Consider the following 22,156-nt stretch of genomic DNA (forward strand, 5'->3'; position numbering starts at 1 on the left):
GGAACTGAGAGAGGGCTGAGAGTAGCTTTCTTTACTCAGGTTGACATGCTTTAAGAAAAATAATTTAATACTAAAAACTACATTGAGGGCAAGTAAAGTCAGAAGACCAATATCTGCGTGGATAATGAAGGGATCCCGAAGTTCAGAGCAGAGCCGTCTGTATTAAAGCCAAGGCCCTTTGGCTCACATTATGCTATAATCTGGGGAACATTACGGAAAGATCTGATTACCTGCTTTATCACCCACATTCTGAAGATGCAAAGTCCTTCTCAGGTTAAAATAAAAGAGCTCAGAAAAATAAAATTGTGTGGGTTGTTCACCCAACTTTCATTCACTGAAATAATAAACTTTAAAATATCTAAAACTTGAAAGCTTGCCCTGAAGACGTTTGGTCCCTTAGTGTACATGCCGTATCATGCCGTTCTTTCAACTTACCCTTCCCGCGTAGTGCATGGTAGTGAACGCCGTGCCCTGGTCTTTGAGTGCCACATTCCCGTTCCCATCCTTCATGGGGGAATAGACTGCATTTGTGTTTGAGGATTCAAGGAGACTTTGTAGCTTTTTGGGAAGATTTGGTTCCGTTGACCAAATCATCTGACTTTCTTCATCCAATAAAGAGAGAAATCCAGATGGCTTCTGAAAATCAAGAAGAGATAGTATTATTTCTTCCATTACTCAGTTTGATGGGTTTGTTATTGTACGTGTATGCTCATTTGTATTTTCATTATATTCATATAAGCACTCAAAAACTGAATTAGTCTACTTTTAATGCACACCTATGTTTGCTCACTATTGTATCCCCAATACCTAGCAAAACTCTGATGTAATGTAGGCCCCAAACAGTGCTGGATGATTAATAATTGATGATGAATACATAAAGAGTGTGTTTTAATGTCATTCAAACACCAGAGTTATTAAAAAGTATATTCTCATCTCAAAAAGAAAAATAAAATTTCCAACTAAAGGAGAAGTGTAATTTTTCTTGACCTCTAACCCGCATCGACTGCTTCATAGTTACGGTGGGTCGAGTAACTTCTCCAAAAACAGAACCTACAATCATGCTGAGTCATAAAAAAATGTAGAAAAATCCTATTCAGCAGGAAGTAGAAGTGACTATAATATTCCAATATTAAGACCTGGAAAAAATGAAGTTGGAAGCTATAACTTGTAAAATTCAAATTAGAAGTCTGATAGTTTATAGCTGTCAAACACGGAAGCTAAAGTCATATATAAGAAACCACTTAAAATTAATCTCACGTGAAGGAAAATGCTGCTTGAAAGAATTTCTCAACCCCTGACAGTTCGTTCCCTGCACACAGAACACCATTGTACCCACCTGGTTTACACATCAGGTGAATAACTTTGACCCACTGCTGTGCTGTTTATCTTTTCATCCCTAGGAAAGTTCTTCTGTTGACGTGTCAAATCTACCTTTAAAAATCAGGTAATTTATACTACTTATTTACCTCATTCTGTCATATATCTGAATTCTTCACATCAACTCAGTGTGCTTTTGGAGGTGTGAATACCATAAAATAATTCTTCGCAGGAAGTGAAGAGATCTCTATTGACCCCTATAGCCATTCAGTTTGTATTTGACCCAAGGTCACCAAACTAAACCACCACAGGCCTTTCATGTTATTCATTGGGCCAACAGAAAGTTGTTGCGGCTGAAATATTTCACTTGTTTTCAGCCTTTTGGGGTTTCCTGCTCATGTTAAAGAAAATGCAAAGACTATATACAGTTGTCACAGGGCTGCAAAAGTTGAGATTCTTCCAGCTCCATCCGTAGAGAAGAAAGGTTGACAGTGGCAGCCATGGGAAGGCCCATGCCTGGTGGGGGCTCACGTACCAGGGGGAGCCCTTTGTGAGACATCTGGCAACTGAAGGAGCATCTCTGGAATGAGCAGACAGATAGTCTCTCCAGGAAGGAAGGAGAAGAGTGACTGATAAAGGGGGAAGAAGCACTAGGAAGAAATTGGGTAGGCCTGCAAGAAGCAAGCTGACGCACCCCAGCGAACGACCTAGGTCACTAACACCTCCAGAGACTTGTGTTACCAACACAGAAATGTATCTGATAAGGGGATGTGGTGAAGGAAGTCCGCTGTGTGGTACCTTCTCAGATAACCAGGGACCCTCTACAGAGCCAGAGGTGAAAAATGAAAGTATAGGTACACAACATGGATGGAGAGAGGCCCTAAAGGAAAAATCAGTGAGGAGCTGGCAGAGGACTGGTCTCATGTGGGTTGCCTTGGGATATCAGACTCTTCATTTCAATGTATAACAAGCTGTTTGCTGAAGAGTAAGATACTGATCCATAAGACCAGCAGTTGCTTCCTCACCTACGCATTTGCGCAGTACGCCATGACACTCTCCGTCTACTGTCACACTTACATCCCCCGACACACACACGAGCACACACAGACATGCAGTGGAAGGGTGAATGGGCTCGTTAAGAGTGTTGCAAATGCATCCATGTCTTGGAGGCAGTGACAGACCTCTTTGGAGGCTGGAATTTAGAGCTCTAGTGGGTGTTTCAGTAACCCAAAGTTAAGGACCCAAGTAGTATAAGGGAAGGGATCACTTCCAAAATAGCCAAACTGCTCTACTTCAAAAGCAAAATGATGTTTTCCAAGGATAAGGTGGTTGGAAACCAACAAGATGTTTTTTTTTAATTCTACCAAATATTTATTTTTTTAAATTTTTTAAATTTAAATTCAATTAGCCAACATATAGTACATCATTAGTTTTTGACATAATGTTCTGTGATTTACCAGTTGCATATAGCACAAGATATTTTTTTAAAGCATTACAATTTGGATTGTGTCCAAGTTTTTAAATTTGTACATATTAGGGTTTCCGTATGTTTGACATTAAACCATGAAAGAACAGTGGTAATCAAACTTACAGACTTGGAAACTTGCTGAAGCCTCTGAAGAAGAAGTCATAAAAAATGGTCTTCAATTCCTTCAGAAGTGAGGGCTTAGGAGAGACTGGATTGTTCTACGAAATGCATGCCATTTCACCTCAACAACAGAAAGCACTGAGGACCGACAGGGTAACAAAATGCACTAGACACGTAGAGAGTCAGGTCAGAATCTGGATCCATCCTCTCCGTTCATGGACATAAGACAAATACGTGTTCATTGAAATATGAATGTGGCTTAAGCAAAAATCACAGATGTTGCTGAGCAGGAGAGGATTATGGGTACTAGGAAGGAAACAATAAGCTTCCTTTGTACTGTAGGGTATGCCTGCCTAGTACACAGATCTGCAAATTTGTAGGTAAACACCCAAGCTTCACCCTATACTTGATACATCTTTTCATTTTTATGGGTATCAAAGAGAAGTAGCAGTCAGAAACACCCAATCCCATTTCCAACTCTTACTGATGAGGGTCCTCCCATTGAAATAACCATCACTCCATGGTGAAATCTCAAGGATGGCCATCGAAGACATAGAAAGAATGTCATGGCCATGGAAGACATAGAAAGAACATCATTCTGCTGGCCACTGGTTAGCAGTCAAGGATACAGCAGCAAGCGAGAATGAGGGCAGCAGGTGTCTGAGGCTTCCCATACATGGTTCCCTACATTATCGCTGTCGGTTTGAAGACATTTTTAAACCCTACATAGAGAAGTTATATACCATGTGTGTCATGATGAGGGAGGGCTTTCTTGAGGAAGAGGGCTTCTTCTGTCATTAAAATAAAGAAGATTGACAAGTTGGTAAGAGGAACAAGAATAGTCTACATACTAGGTAAATGTATAAAATAAATTTACAAGTCTACACTTATAGAAATACAGGGTAGAAAATTACAGCCTATGTTCTCCAATGGCTGAAAGGTATCAGTTTTAAACAATGTTCAAGTGTCTGAGAGATATTATTGATAGACGTATATCATGTCTTCCTACATTGGTACAGAGGGATTGCTGTTTGTATGGCAGATTTTTGTTTTTATGATAGAGATACTGAGGCAAAGATTCTTGCATTATAAGGTAGAAATAATAAAGGTGAGGATCGACATCAGCAGATGTTCTAAGATCATATGTACATAAACATATTTTTCTGCCAATGTTTTTCCATATCTTAATTTACAAACTTTGAAGATAAAAAGATCTTGTTGAATTTGTTCTATGATCTTGTTAGTATTGTTTTATAAAATATTAATTTTGTACATTGAGCATTTGTAACTGTGCCAAAAGGAGAGTTTTATTGACATAACCAATGCTGAACATTTTTATAACAAAATGATCTGGTATTTCTAGTCCTTTCAATGAATTGATAATCCTTCAAAGGCCCCTTCAGGAAAAGGGTAACTTGTGCTCCCAAATCGACTCTGAAAATATAAATTTCTGAAAAAATTCTGAAAGAATAAATACAGTAAATTCTCAGATATAAAGCCATCTCAAAATTAAGGCCCCTTGAAAGAAAATTCTTTGTCTTCAGCATATTTAAATCCTGTAAAGTATCTAATTATATTATATGAATACCTGGAAAAAAAAATCCAGAACTCCAGTCTGGTTACCAGGAGAATAAGCAGTTTCCATGGTAACTCCCTCTTGTACACACTCTGCTTGCTCGCGTAGAAAAAGCACGTCATTGATGTAGTGGTGCACCTTCTCGTTGGTCATGTTGACACAAAGCTATTGCGGGGGAGAAAGAGAACAATTCACAAGGATAATTACGGCCATGCACATCCACTCGTTCCATGACCATTTAGATCGGTGACATATTGACTCAAGAACGTTCCACACCAATTAGTCTATTGAGATAAAGCATTACAGGATTGTTTGAGAAGTCAAAGAGAAAAGTTTCACCTGGTATTGTTGACTTCATTGGGTCTGATTATTCAATTTAAAGTGAGTATGTTAAAAACTACAAGTATAATTACAACATTAACTCACAAAGTTAGGGTTTAAAATACAGTTGAGTATCTCAAAACATTTCCAAAAGGAAATTATATCTGGGCTCTAGTCAACAACTGAGGATAAAAGGTGGGTTTACCAGGAAGGCCCAGAGACAGAAGAAACATGTCCGGCCTCCTCACTTGTGTTACGTATCCATGATGGGCAACAGAACGTGCGTTTCGTTCAGAAAGAATAACTGCTCTAAGACTCTGTTGTAGAAATTATTTTAACAGAACTATTATTCCTCCAACTGTCAATTTTTCTCTTCCCCCCAGGAAGCAAATATGTTATTTCTTAATCTTAAAAATTATCTTAAAATACTAAAAATCAATAAAATACCCCAAGTCTAACAAAAACGAAGTCTTACACTTCCTCTCTAGGCTATCCTTTCACTTTTCTGTTTTCTTTTCTAGCAAGAAAACCTCAAAGGAGTTGTCTTTCCTTATTATCTCTAATTATTCTCCTCTCCACTGTTGAAGCCACTCCAAAAAAACCGTTGCCCACCCCCCAATGTTTCACCAGAATCACATTGGTGGGAGTCACCAATGACATGTGCATCCCAAATCCAGTGTTCAACTCTTGGTGTTCATTTTCCTTGACCTCCCAGCACTACCTCATGGTAATTCCTCTGCTTTCCTGGAAAGCTGCCTCCACTGTCTTCCAGGACACCATGCACTCATGGCCTTCTGCCTCTCGAGCCTCTCTGTCTACACCCACGTCCTTCATGAGCTCACTCGGTCTCACAGGCCATGCACGCGTGAGCCACTATATTACACCAGGCAAAATCCAGAAATTGCTTAGAAATATTTAGAATTCAGTAACTCACTGAAACTAATTAAAGATGAACAATTTATATAAGTCAAAATAACTGATAAAAAGCTTTTAAAAGAAAATCACATCTCATCTGCAAAGGAAACAATATCTAGGATTATATGTAATACGAATGTGCTATAGTTATATAATGAAAATGCCAAAGATCTTGTAAATCACAGACTAAAATAGTCACTGGAGGAAAGAAAGACCACCTTAGGGCTCTCTTTTGCACATATCCAAATTCTTCTCCAAGTGTGGTGTCATCGTAACATCTGCTAAGTGGGAGCTCTTCGTAGACAATCCTGTCCCTCTACTGGGAGCTCATGGTTTCTCTCTCAGACATATAAGAGAACCCCTTGGGTTCCAGCTTCCAATCAGCAGGCCAAGCCACTTTTGCAAATGACCAACACCAGGAATGCCTTAATTCTGCATATGGATATCTGCACCTGCACATGAGGGCGTGGCTACTCGTGGTCTAGAATAACGTGTGCATAGAAAGAGTCATTTTCTCACAGATCCAGCTATTTGGGAGGATGGGAGTTGATGGGATTCTACAGACATGAAGTCTCAGAGGAAAAGGTTTCAGGGAAGAAACAAACCTATCAGCGCAGGGCATAGGTCGGAACACTGAGAGAGTTTGTCCCGAGACCGAAGGTGTAATTTCAGGTTCCATTCTTTACTTCTTACCAGGACCAGAATTTTGTGCGCAGACACAGCTCAAATGTCTTCAGAAACAGGTGACATAGTGACAGGACTGTGGGCATGGGGCTACCTTGACCAAAGCATGATTGGACAGCAGAAAAGGTAGGGGCTCAGATGACCTAATGCAGTCAAGTTATTCCAACAATGAATGTACACTGATATTTTGTTACTAATATAACAGGTGGAAAATAATCAATACAAAAGGATACCAAATAACACGTTTAAAGAATAACTATATTAAAAATAAGATCTGAATACCCTATCTGGATACTCAAAGAATAACAGAAGTAGTTCTTATTAGCTCCACGTCAGAAAATGATGGTCCAGGGCTATTGCCTTGTCTCCAAAAGCTGTTTTTGCATCTCTGACTTCACAGTAAAGAAAAAAAAAATCACTTTTGTAAATCTGGTGATAAAATGAATGTGTGTAGACTGAAAAAGCTTTCCTACTGCATTCTATTGCAAAATAAGATCTAAGTTAAAACTAAAATAAGAACCCTGCCACATTGCTGCTGTCTTGGAAATTACTTTAAAACCTAAAGAACTGGAGACAATTCATTTAAACTTAGAATTGCTCTTTGCCTCATCTTCTTCCTCCTGCTACTCCGGCCAGGGTCTCTGGGATTTCTTGAATTTTCTTCCTTCTATCTGATTCGGCCAGTAGCTGCTAGAACTTCTCCTCTCTACCCCTTGACAACTAGAGTTCATGAGATACAGGCAAAATTGGACGTTCTTTATGTTTAACCTAAAACTTTCTTAGACAAACCCTCACTTTCACTCATCAATTCTCTGAATATAAAAATATTGCAACCCCAGTCACTCCAGGTGACAACATGCACGTAAGACATTTAGCTCAACATGCTTGGTTGTTATGGCAAAAACAACCTGAATGTGGACACGGACCAATAAAGTCTGCACATCATAGCTGGCAAGGAAAGAGACGGAACTCATTCTTTAAATATCCCATGAAAAATACTTCCTTCCTTGTACCTGATACAGCCTAGCTTCACCCCCATCCACTTGCTTTGTTCCGTCAAAACTAAGTGAGACCAGCTGACCAAGATCTGTGCTTAACTTATTCTTCAGAGTCTAAATTTCCAGAAGTGATTCTGGAAAGACAAACCCTTTCCATAGAACAGTGTCGCCTCTGTCCACAGTAGCAGCACCCCCAGGAAAGTCATACATTTACTTGTTGCTCTCATTTGATCATAAACAAAAACCAGAAATGTCTGAAAATTGTTGTTGCAGACGAAAAATGGAAATCTTAAAAATTATTTCACTTTGTTTAAAAAATATTTTGAGATGTTCCCCCAATCTAATCAGGTGTTACACTCCTTTAATACCGAAGTAATTTTGTTACGAAAGATGAATCAAGGCTACCAAAGACTGTTAAAATTCAGGGTGAACTATTTACAGTAAATGCACGGAAAATAAATGACTCCCGTTATGGAATGAAACTGCTGGAAAATACTCTAATTACGTGATATACACAGTTGTCATTTTTCAAACTTTTTGATATTAAAAAATACATTAAATCATTTAAGATAAACACATAAATAGATTCTATATCTCAGCAGTCCGAGCTTCTACCAAAGAAGTGGTTTAAAAGTGGTTATGGAGAGTATGCCTAAATGTAGTAATTTTAGGCAATGGATTTCTCAGGAGACAAAGGTGGAAGCCATGAAAAATAAGGAGATGTCTGATGCTGTGTGACGCCTGATGCGTCACTGTCGGTCACTACGTTACTGTGCGATGAAGCATTCCAAAATGGGAACAGCCCTGGCCGATTCTCTATTGTACAAGAAATACCAAATTACAGGACATGGATCTCTCCCCTCGGTTGAGATGCCCTAATTGCAGATACTTAGATGTGGATGTCTCGAACACACTGAACAGAATTCTCTTATCTCGCATTCAAAATAGACGGCCGGTCTGTAGTTGCAAAAATTACTTTCCATGACAACCTGACTAAATCCTCATGCCCTGGATGCGTCACAGCTGAGCATCTCCCTGTACACCTGGCTGGTCTGACTGACGCAGGTTTTTTTATACTACGGACATTTCAATTGCTATTGTTTAACTAATATTTTACTGAAAAGTGCCGAGTCTTGGCTTCGCTGAATTGCCACTATTTCAGGCAAAATGGTGGTACCAAGTGGGATTGTGATCGAAGCCACAGTAAAATTAGAAAAAGCTAGAGGGGGCGCCTGGGTGGCTCAGTTGGTTAAGCGTCTGCCGTCAGCTCAGGTCATGATCCCAGGGTCCTGGGTTTGAGACCCACGTCGGGCTCCCTGCTCAGCGGGGAGTCTGCTTGTCCCTCTGCCTCTGCTCCTGATCTCTCTCGCCCTCTTGCTCTCACTCTCTCTCTCTCAAATAAATAAAATCTGAAAGAAAGAAAGAAAGAAAGAAAGAAAGAAAGAAAGAAAGAAAGAAAGAAAGAAAGAAAGAAAGAAAGAAAGAAAGAACGAGCTGGAGGGGGTCAGAGTACATCTTTTTCTTCCTTTTTTTCCTCCCCTAGGAAGGCCTAAAGTAATCTGCCAAACTTCGGCTACCAGAAAAAGGATCTGGCCTGTGTTTTTGGATACAACAACTCGATTTCTGACTCTCCTGGTCAAGATGACTCCATAAAACATCAGCTTCTCTACCGAGCCTCGACATTTTTAAGCTGCAGGATCCAATGGCATTTTGTGGCATGGGGTGATCAGAACAATACATCCGAACCTTGTTTTGTACATCATGTTCTTTGCATTTGGAGGGGGAAAAAAAGAAGTCATTTATTAAAATCCCATAGGGAAAATTCCAGCTTGATGTGTAAAACTGAGTAGGCTGGGGAGTGGTTTTTGACTCGCAGGCTTTATGACACGGGTGCTCTCTGAAACTGAAATGTTTTGGTGTTTCTAGCAGAGAAGACCAACGCTGAGTGGTAAAGGTAATCACAGGGAGCATATACAGTTCAAACTGGAACGGTTTTCAAACTCATTTTGAAGTAACGTGTACATCACAATGTTCTACCAAACCAGTTTGCCTTTCCCGATTCTATATTGTTTACAGCACCCACTGTTTGAACCAAAGTTAAAATCTAAAAAGAGCACTGTAGCAGGAACTTCAAAATTGCCAGTAAATGTGGCTAAGGGAGCTAATATGAATACACAGCATATGTCAGACACCGAGCTGAAAATGGAAAAAATAATGGATCCCACCAATAAAATGGTGGCCACACTCATGGCCAGAACCTGCTTATTCCTGATTCGGCTTCACTGGACTGCTGTGTTGTGGGTGCATATGTGGGTGTGTATTAAACACAACAAGAGAAAGATACGGGGAAAGATGTTTCTAGGCAAATTAGTTTACATTTCTAGAAGCATCAACCTGCACTGATGACTGAGAAGATGATTGACTTCAGTACTTTGACATCATCCATCAGAATCATAATTGGGTTCCACTAAATTTCTGGGTATTCCTCGGAGTATCCTGAATGTGAGTGAAGGTGAGTATTCACAGATGAAAACGAGCAATTATTAAGTACTGCTTAATTAGCACGCACCCTTCTCTGATTAAAATACATGCTTTGTACATTAAGTGCCGTTGCTAACTGGTTTAATAATAAAAATTATGCACCCCTTGGAAACACTCTTTAGTAACAGAATATTATTGCTTATCCAGATGGCCTATCATTTGTATTAATGACAAACTTAATTTCTTGAGTAAATTTTCACCAACTGTTCTCCCTTTATTTTTATTACTCAGTGAAATATCTCTGAAGCAAAAATACAATAGAGCCTGACATTTACATCACAGAATTAAAGGAGGAGGTTAATTAAAGCCGACTCCAGCTGAAGGCAGAGCCCCAGGCGTGAGACAGCGATTCGCATTCTTCCTGCGCACGGCAAATGCCTCGGAGCTTTTACAGAATGCTGATGTCTCGGCCTGACCCCAAGCCAATCAAGTGAGAGTGAGGCCCAGACACTGACATATTTAAAAGCTTTCCAGGTGATATTAATATGTAGACATGGTGAATACACTGAAACAGATGATAGTACAGAGCATACACAATCCATTTACTGATTTGTTTCTCAATTAATACAGATATGTGTCTATAATACACTAATGAAATATTGTTAGATGGTGCAGGAATGATGTCAGATCTCAGTCTGTATTTTCCACACGTGTGTAGCGGAACACTAATTGAGATGTCAATTGATACTGTCTAAAAAACAAACAAAACCACTAAATCAGAACTCCACTGGAGAACACTGAGCTCAGCTAAGCTGAGCTAATGGGCTTCTCTGCAGGACTTCTCAGGGCCTTTCCTGTGCTGAGTATACTGTGAATCTCTACCTTACTTTTTCAAAGCACGCCTCGGGGCTTGCCAGATTGCTCTATGTTCTTTCCCCAACAAATCAATCATTCCCAATTTTGACACATTATCTATAAAACAGCAGGTGCAGGGGCTGGTGAGGGAATGGCACCTCTCTGATTTGTTTCAGCTTTGAAAGCCTATAATTCATTTTGCCTTCTTTGAATGTCCTATTACGGTAGAGGCCTTTCTTCTCTCTGTCCTTGTTTAGGGAGGTCTGTTTACTTTCTCTTAGCACCATCTGTCTCAACCTGATAGACCACAGGGCCTCTGCCAACACTCTGATGTCATGTACAACTAGAGGCTTAGGGCACCATGTAGGCGCTGCACGCTGGGCCTCTTCTGCCCGGGAGCCTTGGTCAGCAGGTAGCCCACCCACGCCAAGCCCCTGCCGCTGCTTCGAGGTCTTCCCTGGATTTGCTTGGGTTTCACCCTTTCCAGTCTCCCTGCCCCTCCACTCCTCTTTGGTGGATTACCTTTCTACACAAAGCAAACGTCCTTGCAAACGTCCTCTGGTTTCCCTTTGAACTTTCACAATTAAACTCTGCAGAAGAGGTTCTAAGCAAATGTAGATGGAAGTTACTTCACAGGCGTAAAAACACTGTCTCTAGTCAGGGGCGCCTGGGAGGCTCCATCGTCTAAGCAGCCAACTTTTGGTTTCAGGTCATGATCTCAGGTTTGTGGGTTCGATCCCCGCCTCAGGCTCCGTGCTCTGGATGCAGTGAAGTCTGTTTCAGATTCTTTCTCTCCCTCTGCCTCCCCCTCCCCGCCCTGCTCACACTCTCAGTAAATAAATAAATCTTTAAAAAAGAACATTGTTTTTATTCAGGCAAAAACCACTTTCTCAACATTTCTCTTACTGATTCTCTGACTTGGAGCAACACAGGCTCATAAAATAAATTCAACATTCTAATGGGCCTAATTCATACCTGTATTCTCCTTTAATGGGAGTAATCACTGTTCTGGGATTTGAGGGATTAACTGAAGGGATCGGCCAACAATAAACCCATTGGCCTAACCGACTGTCATATTCTATATAATCATCTACTAACATCAGAATTGGAAACTACAAACGAAAAGAAAAAAAGTGTTTTGAGATATTTTGTATGATACCTTGTCCATAAAATATATCCTTCCATTTACACAGAAGCCATGCCCAGTTGCTGGAAACATAACTTCTGGTCAAAATTCTCATCTTTTAAAGCTTCGGGCACTATACTTTCCAACAAAAAATAAGTGTGTGTGTGTGTGTGTGTGTGTGTGCGTTTAGCAACAAATCTCAGCTTAATCAATATGCCTTCTCATATTCACTTGTTAATGCAGGCCTAAAAACAATAATATGTAATTTCTATTGAAATATCGGTTCTTTTTAAAATAGTTGTCATTACCCAGGATTAAGTGCAAAGCTAAGAGGCACTGAATAAATAACTAGCTCTCAGGACAGTGGTCACAAGGTGGCAAGGACAGGGACACAGCAAGCCCTCGGAGGGCTGGCCTTGGGGCCACGGATCCACGTTCCCTGCTGGGCCAGCAAAGCCTTCCCCAGAGGGTTGCTGTGGGAGTCCGAGATCATCCAGGAAAAGCATCCGAGTCACAGCAGGGCTTCGAGAACTTGTAGCTATTAATGATTATTAGCAGAAAACTACATGAATCTATATTCCTGGTTAGCACATTTGGGCTTTAGATCTGAACACTGACTATTGTAAACGTGGGCTTTTCCTTGGCTAGTCATCACTACAAGAACTCGAAGCGCTCTTGTCTAACGTGATCTGATGTACATTTTCAAATCCATTTCATTCCTCTTTCAATGTCCTGTAACATCTCCTTTTCATCATTCTGGTGGTATTCTGCAATAAAATAGATACACCTGCATTCTCTAATGTATTTATACATCGTAAGAGGATTTGGTGAAAAACTCCACGATGGGGAAAAGAAAGAATGTCAAAATTTACTAAGATTTTATTTCTACATTTAATAGAATAAATGCTGTTGTGTCCTTAGAGAAATACAAACAAATATCCTCATGGGCAGGCAGCAGGCAGCATTCAAAGATGGACAGTAACAATCCACATTTACGTCTGGCTTCAGAGCACCTGCGGAACTTGGGGGGAGGGCACACAGCTTCGGTCCCGAATTCAGAGCCTCGTGCTGTGTCCTTCTGTGACTTACTTAAATTATCCGAGCCTTGCTTTCCATAACACCAAATGGTAATATTTTTTAAGTTACAGAGTTTGGAGGGGAAAATGTTATTAAATGTACAGTTCAAATTGCTTTTCCCTGCCTCATTTTTTGGTTTCTTCAAAATTAGCTTTTTAAAAACTGTCACCTGAAGACTTCTTCTTTTTTTTTTTTTTAGTTTTATCTTATATGTATGTATGTATGTATGTATTTTTCAGTAGGCTCTACACCCAACGTGAGGCTTGTACTCATGACCTTGAGATCGAGTTGCACGCTCTACTGACCGAGCCCACCAGGCACCCTGCCCTCCTGCAAGAAGACTTCTAGCCATACTGCTTTTTAAAAAATAGAACCCAATATTAGTGCAACAAAGTACATTAAAATAGTCTCTCATTATTTAATGTCTGTTTCCCTAGAGGACCTCAGTAGCACTAGACTAGTATTCCGCTATGTGAAGAAACTAAATTTTCTCATTCAGATTTTTCTTAAACTGAGTTGAATATTTAATATATGTACAATCTTGGACTCTAAATGTGACGTGACTTAACAATAAAATATTTTTTTGTTTTCGTAGATCAATTGATTGAGTGCTAAGTGGATTAATATTGAAACCTACTTTTTTTTTTTAAGTAGGCTCCATGCCTGGTGTGGAGCCCAACATGGGGCGTGAACTCATGACCCTGAGGTCAACAGTCAGATGCTTAACCCACTGAGCCACCCAGGTACCCCAGATCAATACTGAAACCTAACAGTTGTCAGGACATTAATTATGGTGAAAATTGCACGGGTCCTGCCGTCCTTGGAGCTAAAATGGCAACGTTTTCATGTCCGATTAGAACTGGTCCTTCTCCCATTTGCATTGTACAGACCACACCACATGCCTGCACACTTCTTGGTGCCTGCAACAGGGCCTGGAGCTTCGTACACGTGCAAATAATGTCTGTGGAATGAACGAACCGTAGACTGCCTTGATACAAATAAGCCAGAAACAGGTCCTTCTGGGTACTGTAATGACGGTCTCTGTCACAGAGCAGAGACTGTAGCCCTCACAGCTCTCCCATCTGTAAAATGGGATACCCCACGGGAAGGGTGATGATTTATCCTTGTATCATTTCCAGGACAGTGATTTCACAACTAAGGAGTTTACGGTATTTTTTTTTCATGAGTTTGTCCAAAATATATAATCTCATTTCATAAAATTATAGAAGTCAAGTTATCTGGCTTTTTTAGTGTTTGAACACTTAGCTCAGGCCTGAATGAATTAATGTTCATCTGGACTTTCCAGTAAACCTCAGTTTTTAGAAGAGAGTTTGTAAGCAGGCAAACATTTCAAATCCTTGACAACTCTTCCGGAATCAGCTAAGTTGAAGCCTGGCTTGAAGATAGGTCATGTATCACAATTTTATCTTCTGCAACAGAAGCTTTAAGCTTGAACAAATTGTATTCTCTCTTCAAATTCTCCTATATTCTTACAGTAGGTTGTTGATACGCAATGTTACTAGATTCCACAGCTCCAAGTGTTTCATTATACATAGCTGCATTTTATGTGTATAGTGGGAAATGTAGGAAAATTATTGAATGTTAAATCATCACTTTCCATGACTTTGTTCTTTGTGCCTTTGGTAAAGATCTGTAGTATGTAGAGCTTTGCAATCCCATTTGTTAGGCATGGAAACAGTCTAGCATTTATTAAAATAAAATTTATGTAATCTCAAAATATTCTCATTTACTTAGAATTGTATATTAAGGACAGTTTTAGCATATTCCACAGTGAACAACGTAATGAACCCCCATCTGCCATCAACAAACCTAAAGAATTATCAACTCATGGCCAATTCTGCTTTATCCATTTTCCTACTACCCTCAAAACTAGACTCATTTGAAGTAATTCTCAGACACTGTGTCATTTAATTGGCAAGAACTTTAGTTCTCTAATTCTCTAAGATCTGAAGACTTAGAAAACACATCCACAGTACCTTTAACACACATAATTTCTACCAACAATAATTTCTTCACTTCATCAGATATCCAGATTTTACATTATGTTAGTTAACTCATAAATTTTATACTTAAGCAATTAAGGATCTACACAATGTCGATGTGTTTAACTGACTTCTCTATTTCTTAGATCTCTTTGAATCTATAGGCTAGCTGCCTTCTTCTATATTTTTACCCTTGCACTTGAAGAGATCAGGCCATTTGTCCTGTATGGTTTCCCGTGCCTGGAGTTTGCAGAGAGCATCCTCATTGTTCACTGCATCATGTTCCTCTGTCCTCAGTCCTTGTTATCTAGTAGTTAGCTCAGGAAACTTCATTATATTCAGGTCTCCTCTCTTCCTTCCCTCCCTCCCCACCCTGCTCTCTTTCTTGACAAGAACAATTGAGAGGCATCTTGCGTGTGTCTCTTTTTGCAATGTTAGCCGTCACCGATACCCCTGCCTTGATTCCGTCTGTACTTATCGGGAGCAGCAGATTGGAGCTCCTCTAACTCTGCCATTCATTCTTCAGTTATTTGTAGCAGGACCGCCCCAGGTGACCTGTGTCATGGCTTAGGGAGGACGGGCATCTCTAGACACCAAGCCCTTTTGTCTAAAGTACATGACTTTCAGGAGCCCTCTACACTGGCCCCACTGAGGCTAGCTGCTTCATTCTGACCACGTCAGTCTGGCTTCACTCCCATCATGCTCCAGACATGCTAGTTTTAAACTCCATAGGAGTTACTGGTTTGCACGCTCGTGCTGCATCCAGCTTCTCTCTCAAGTTCTCTCATTGTTTGCCGTGACGTCTCACTCTTCTTGCTCTTCCAAATACATCATCACATCTGGAAGTGGAAATATTGTTACTTCTCTATCCTACTTTCTAATGCCTCCTATTGCTCTCTCCTTTCTGGCATCATTGACGCTGTGATGTGTAAGGGATACCCCAGACTTGTTCACTATCTTTCTGTTTCTTGAACATTACAAACTTGGGATTCACTGCCTGCCTGACGCTGGGGGCTCAGCTGGAGAGGCTTCTCCCTCGATGCGTTAGGAGGTATTTTTACAGAGCTAGAGATAAGCGTTATATGATGAAGGAAATAGGGTTCATAAAATGCGGGTATTACATAACACAGAGAGAGCTGGCAATAATGTAACTATTTAAATAATGAGGGTGGTAGATTCAGAGCCTCCCAAATCACACTTTGGGCCTCCGACTACTCAGGATGACCCCCCTTCCAATGAACCGTCCGACTACTGCTGAGATACATATGCACATACATATATCTAACTAGATAGTCATATGTTTTACTCTAACTATGATTTTTATTAGAATATGTAAAGTAGCCCTAAATAGAAATGAATCATTAAAACAGGATTAGCATTTCCTATTAGCTGAAATAAATTCTCATCTAAAGAACCGCAAAGGCCCATCTAATCTTTTAGAGCTGCTTGGGGACACTGAGGTCGGAGATGCTGAGGTTTTGAAGTGCGTCTCAGTATCTCCTCAAACTGTCCCTGTTCTAAACGTTTGTCAGGCTTCGTATGGAGGAACAGCTGGGATATATATGTTTGTTCCTGAGCAAGGAAACCACTAGGAGATCCACTATGAAGATGTTTTCTTATGAATTCATTCTTGAGATTTCAATGGAAACTGTATTTGTTCAGCTTCTATTATATACGAAATGCTGTACCAGACACAATTCAACCCTGCAGGAGTTGACATTCTAGCAAACAGCTGATAGATGGGTCAAAAAGCTCAAAACAGAATAAAATAAATACTTATGAAGGCACTAATACTCTTCTGGGTTTGATTCAGAACACAGTGTTGATTTGTTAAACATTTTGTTGAAAGTTTGCAATGGAATACAAAATAAACAAGTTCACATTCTATTAGCAGCTCAAAATCTAGAATGCGACATTCAAACCAAAGCCTTTGTGATAAGTTCACATGCAAACTTAGAAATTTGCTGGGTCGCCTGGGTGGCGCAGTTGTTAAACGTCTGCCTTCAGCTCAGGGCGTGATCCCGGCGTTCTGGGATCGAGCCCCACATCAGGCTCCTCCGCTGGGAGCCTGCTTCTTCCTCTCCCACTCCCCCTGCTGTGTTCCCTCTCTCGCTGGCTGTCTCTCTGTCAAATAAATAAATAAAATCTTAAAAAAAAAAAAAAAAAGAAATTTGCTAGATCCACTGTAAGCTGAGATTTGGATTCATCACAAAGAAAATAATTTTATTCTTCTAAATGGCTCCTACAACCAAACAAACCTAAGAAAAAGGGACAGGTTTTTTAAAAAAAATTTTTTTCCTAACTTAAACCTAAGAATTGATCTTGAGATTCTACCCAGAAGCGTCTAAAACTATCATTTGGTATTTAATAGAGACTCCTTCTTTAGATTGAAAACATGCCATTCCTTGTTCTGTGAAAAATCTCAGCCTGTGAATATATTCTAAAATACATAATTAAAATACTTAGCAGAAAGAAAGAAGGAGGGCTATAGGTAACTGTAGTAAAAGAAGTGAGTTTTAATCAGAAAACAACACACAGGTGTGTCCGTACCAGTCATCAGCACAGGCTGGACGGGCCGGGGTGTGGGGGGTGGAGCCGGTGCTGGGAGCCCTGCATTGCAGCGGCTGTGACAGGACCACCCACACCTGTGGTTTCTGCCTGTCACTTACCAGGAGATGGAGAAACCAGGGAGTCTCACTGGGGACAGGAGAGCCTGTATGTTTTTAAGGCAATAACATCAGGACTCAATACTGCTGGCCAGACGACCTTCAAGGACTTGTGTCGAGAGCCGCATCTCGGTCAAAGCCCGGAGACCCAGGTCTGTCGCGCCATTTTACCGATCAGTCTTCTAACTACCCCCTGCTTCTGTACGCCACTAGCTTTCTTACAGTAGGTGACGAATAAATCAAACCACAGTCCTCCTTTTGCCACTCACCCACGGATACAGAAATCTGAAAGGGGGAGAAATCTGTGGTCTTCCTTGTCTGATTTCATACCAGACTTTTAAAAGTTTGGTAAAGAACATGATTCATGATGACTCATCCTGGATTAGGTGAGTCAACATGATTTAGGATCTACTCACAAGATGCTGCACCACTTTATAAGAAAAAAAAAAAAAAAGCTGAATTTTAAAAGGTTTTCGAGTTGTCCTGACTTACAACAGCGGTGGTGGCTCTCGCGGTTTCCTACCCGTGGACGGCAGCTAGAAATTGACACCGGAACCCTTAGAACAGTCATCTTGTTAAGTCCCATAGCTCTGCAAGCCTCTTGCTGTCCTGACTTTACAGCCCAGGAAACCTCATTACTGATGTTTGCTCCCGACCAAGACAGCTCTGCTCGTAGAAGTCACAGAACAGGGTTTCAAACTCCCATCTGGTGTCATTCACCACCACGCTATCTCCCTTAAAAGAGCAAAGCCAACAAGTGATGTCATTATTAACAGCGTCCCCTAACCACGATGGTTGTGACTCTTCCCATGCTGTAACACAGCCTGGTTTTCTCTCTCCGCCCCGTTTCTCTGCACAGGCTCGCCTCCCCTTCTCTGCCGGCTGGGGCAAGTTCTATTTCTACTCTCTCTTCTCTAACACTTAATTTTTAGATATACTTACTTCGATTAAATGATTCATACATTACTATGGAGATCCTTAAAAAAAGAACTAGTGTTTTTCAGAGTGCCCTAAACTGTAAATGGATTAAAAATCATCAGTGCCTCTTGAATCTATTTTTACAAGTTTCCGATAGTTGTACGTGTGAATGTCACATAGAGACGACTCCTACAAATAACAGTATTTAGCATAATGCAGTGTTTCCATTCTGATTTTTGGCCAAGGTTTCTGAAGACTTTTGCCCCGATTTTACACGGCGATGCCCTCGGTCTCTCTAACCTGGTTGAAAGAGCATCCCCTATCTTTTAAAACAAGTGATTCTGTTCTTAAAAAAAAAATGATTATGCCAGTTGTTTACAGATAACATAATAAGGATGAATATGTCCATGAACCAGAGATATAAATTTTAAAACCGGACAGCAAAATACTTAATTTAATTCTGTATTTGCAAGTAATTATGCAAATAGTCTCTCCTGAATTAAAGAGTTCACTTATTAGTTGAAAAGAAACACATTATATAAAGTTTCAAAAGAAACCCACTTACTTGTTCAAATTCATTCTTCTGAAATTCCTCAAAACCGAAGATGTCCAGTATTCCAATATCCAAAGTCTGTGGACTGAAAGGAAACAAAGAATCAGTGAGCAAGCACACTTAGATCTGCAAAGATTATGTTATGATCTTCCTAAGGAAATCCTTACAAACACAGCCCAAGAAAGAACATGATACTTGGGCGTCCACTTGGAAGCAAGCAATGGGAGTCCCCCGCGATACTCCTGCTTTCGAGGTGAACTATGTCCCCTGCCTTCTGCTGCCATCTTGAGAGGTCCGGCCACAGACGTGGAACCTCAGGGTGAGTAGGGAAAGGGGGCAGAAAACCTGGAGGGTGGCAGGAGCCCCAACAGCCTGCATTCTGCAGGGAATGGGGGCAGCACGCCCGGGGAGAGGGCAGGCGGAGGCTGCTTACAAAGAGAGCCCCAGATGATTCTGGTCCGCTGTCCCCTGGCAGGCACACACGCAGCCCCCCTCATTATCGCTCCAGAGCCTCAGCGGGACCTGACTGCTGGCCTGATGTTCTGCTGGTGGGGTGATGGTCCGTCATCATTACGAATTGTTTCAATACCACTATCCTGGGTGATGCGGACACTTCGTGGTTTGCTCCCCACTCGTTTGGTCCAAACTGTGCAACTGACAACCAACTCTCTTTTTGTACCTGTATTTCGTGTTTATTAGCAGTGCATAACCAGAATATTGTAGGGTCTGTTATATGTCACATCAATGACCAGTTTCTCTCAAAAAAGGTAATGATTCTACGATACCCTGTCTCCAAGATTACTTCTTGTCGACGGTACAAATATGAGCTTCCTCAGCAGGAAAGAGAGCATTTAGGAGCCCTTCACATACATTTCACACGGCAGAGAGTACAAAGAGCAGAGTCATCGAGCGGATGCCACCAAGTGACTGATTTAATTTTTTAGAAGAAAAAATCGTCAGCTTTGTACCTCACCCTGTGTGCCCAACTATACTCGACGTGGGTTACAGAGATAAAGCGTTAGCACAGAAACTATAAAAATGTACGAGAAAACAAATGTGATCATTTTTTCTGCTTTCAGTTCTGAAACAAATCAAAAGAAAAAGTTTAAAAGTATGATGACACAAATACCAAACTGGATAAATTGGATAAATAAAATTAAAAACTATTAGAGGTGAGCATTATTTTAAAATGGGTTTCTCATTCATTTTCATAGATTTTTTCCAATCTGTTGGCCCACGTGTGTCTCCTTCCACCTGGTGACCTCACAACTTGCACAAGAAGAGGCCCAGGTGATGCTCACTCAGTGGTGCCCGTGCCGAGGTGTCACATGAGACGTTGCTTTGTTCAGGGTGTGTGTGTGTGTGTGTGTGTGTGTGTATGTGTGGGCGTGTGAGTGTGAGTGTATATGAGTGTGTACGTGAGTGTGTGTGCAAGTGTGTGAGAGCGTGTGTGTGAGTGCATGTGTGTGCAAGTCTGTGTGAGTGTGTGAGTGTGTATGTGTGTGAGTGTGTGTGTGCAAGTCTGTGTGTGTGTGTGCGTGAGTGTGTGTGAGAGCATGTGTATGCGAGTGTGAGTGTGTGAGTGCATATGTGTGCAAGTCTGTGAGTGTATATGCGAGTGTGAGTGTGTGTGAGAGTGTGTGCATGAGTGTGTGTGAGTGTGTGTGTGAGTGTGTACATGAGTGTGTGTGTGTGTGTTTTCCACATAATAAGCTGCATTGTTTCTCTTGCAGGAGCTTGGTGACAAAGTTTGCCAGGTTTTGGAGTTGCTCAGTCTTGGGTAGGAATCCTGGTTCAGACATTTTTGGGTGGATAACTTTGGGCAAGTTAGTTCAATTTTCTGCATTGCAGTTTCAGTTTCCTCATCTATTACACGGAGACAGCAAGTCATGTGGGCCCACCTGGACGGCTGTTACAATTAGAAGTGATGTCAACACTGCTAGGACAATCGCTGGCAGACAGTGTGTCTCTAATCACTGCACGTTGCTTTTCTTTTTCCTAAAGATTTTTATTTATGTATTTATTTTAGAGGAGGGGAGAGGAGCAGAGGGAAAGGGAGAGAATCTCCAGCAGACTCCCCACTGAGCACGGAGCCCTACACGGGGCTTGATCCTATGACTGAGATCATGACCTGAGCCGAAACAAAGGGTAAGATGCTCAACTGACTGGGCCGCCCAGGCACCCATACAAGTTGCTTAGGTAGATTATAAATGTCAATCTGATGACAGATACCAAAGAAATAAAATTTTAAAAATTAGGATGAGAAAGATATTTCTATATACTTCTGTTGGGAGTTTAAATTGGTAGCGTCTTGGAGCACCTGGCTGGCTCAGTCAGTAGAGCACTCGACTCTTAATCTCAGGTCATGAGTTCGAGCCCCATGTTGGGGTAGAGCTTATTTAATTAAATAAATAATAATAAATAAGTAAGTAAGTAAAATTGGTACAGTCTTCTTAAAAAACAACTTGGTTATGCGGCATAAAGCTTTGAAAAGTTCGTATCGTTTGAACCAGTATTTCCACATACAGGAACCTATGCTACGACGATGATCAGGAATGCAATGAAAGACTTACAAGCAAGGATGTTCATCTTTACCTTAGTTATGGCACCCACAACAAACAGAAATACCCGATAGCCCACACTAAAGACATGATGAGCTAAACAGCGGGCATCCTATGATGGATTGATTTAGTGAATGTATCAAGTTAATTGAATGTAATATATAAGTTCTATATGAAGAATAACCCCAACTATATATTCAGAAGACCTCAAAAGAAGTATAGTCAGCCCAAGAAAAGGAAAAAGAAATGCTTTTACTTCTTTTTACTGTTCTGCATTTTCTAAGGTTTCTAAATTTTTATGACCAGTAAGTATTTAATTGGTGTTGATAAAGACACCATGAAAGCATGGGAAATGTTCTTGAACAACAGAAGCTAAAAAACTAAGCTGGAAACAAAATTTATACCATTTGTATTCTTACGGTAAACATAGTATAATTGTACCTGTATTAAAAAATAAACCCATGGCACAGAAAAAGTAAAGCACATATTGGCAGGAGATTTCTTGAATGGTAGATCT

General features: G+C 40.7%; 1 protein-coding gene across 1 annotated transcript in view; it reads right to left on the minus strand.

Moving 5' to 3' along the window:
- MYO16 (myosin XVI) overlaps nucleotides 1-22,156 on the minus strand; it is a 466,166-nt gene that overhangs the window by 160,936 nt on the left and 283,074 nt on the right. The window contains exons 21-23 of the mRNA XM_026493590.4: nucleotides 19,091-19,163; nucleotides 4,494-4,646; nucleotides 436-636 (exon numbers count right to left, since the gene is read on the minus strand). Coding sequence (XP_026349375.3) covers nucleotides 436-636; nucleotides 4,494-4,646; nucleotides 19,091-19,163 — 427 coding nt within the window. The remainder of the gene's footprint in view (nucleotides 1-435; nucleotides 637-4,493; nucleotides 4,647-19,090; nucleotides 19,164-22,156) is intronic.

The sequence above is a fragment of the Ursus arctos genome, unplaced genomic scaffold, assembly GCF_023065955.2.
Source record: "Ursus arctos isolate Adak ecotype North America unplaced genomic scaffold, UrsArc2.0 scaffold_10, whole genome shotgun sequence".
NCBI classification, from domain to species: Eukaryota; Metazoa; Chordata; class Mammalia; order Carnivora; family Ursidae; genus Ursus; species Ursus arctos.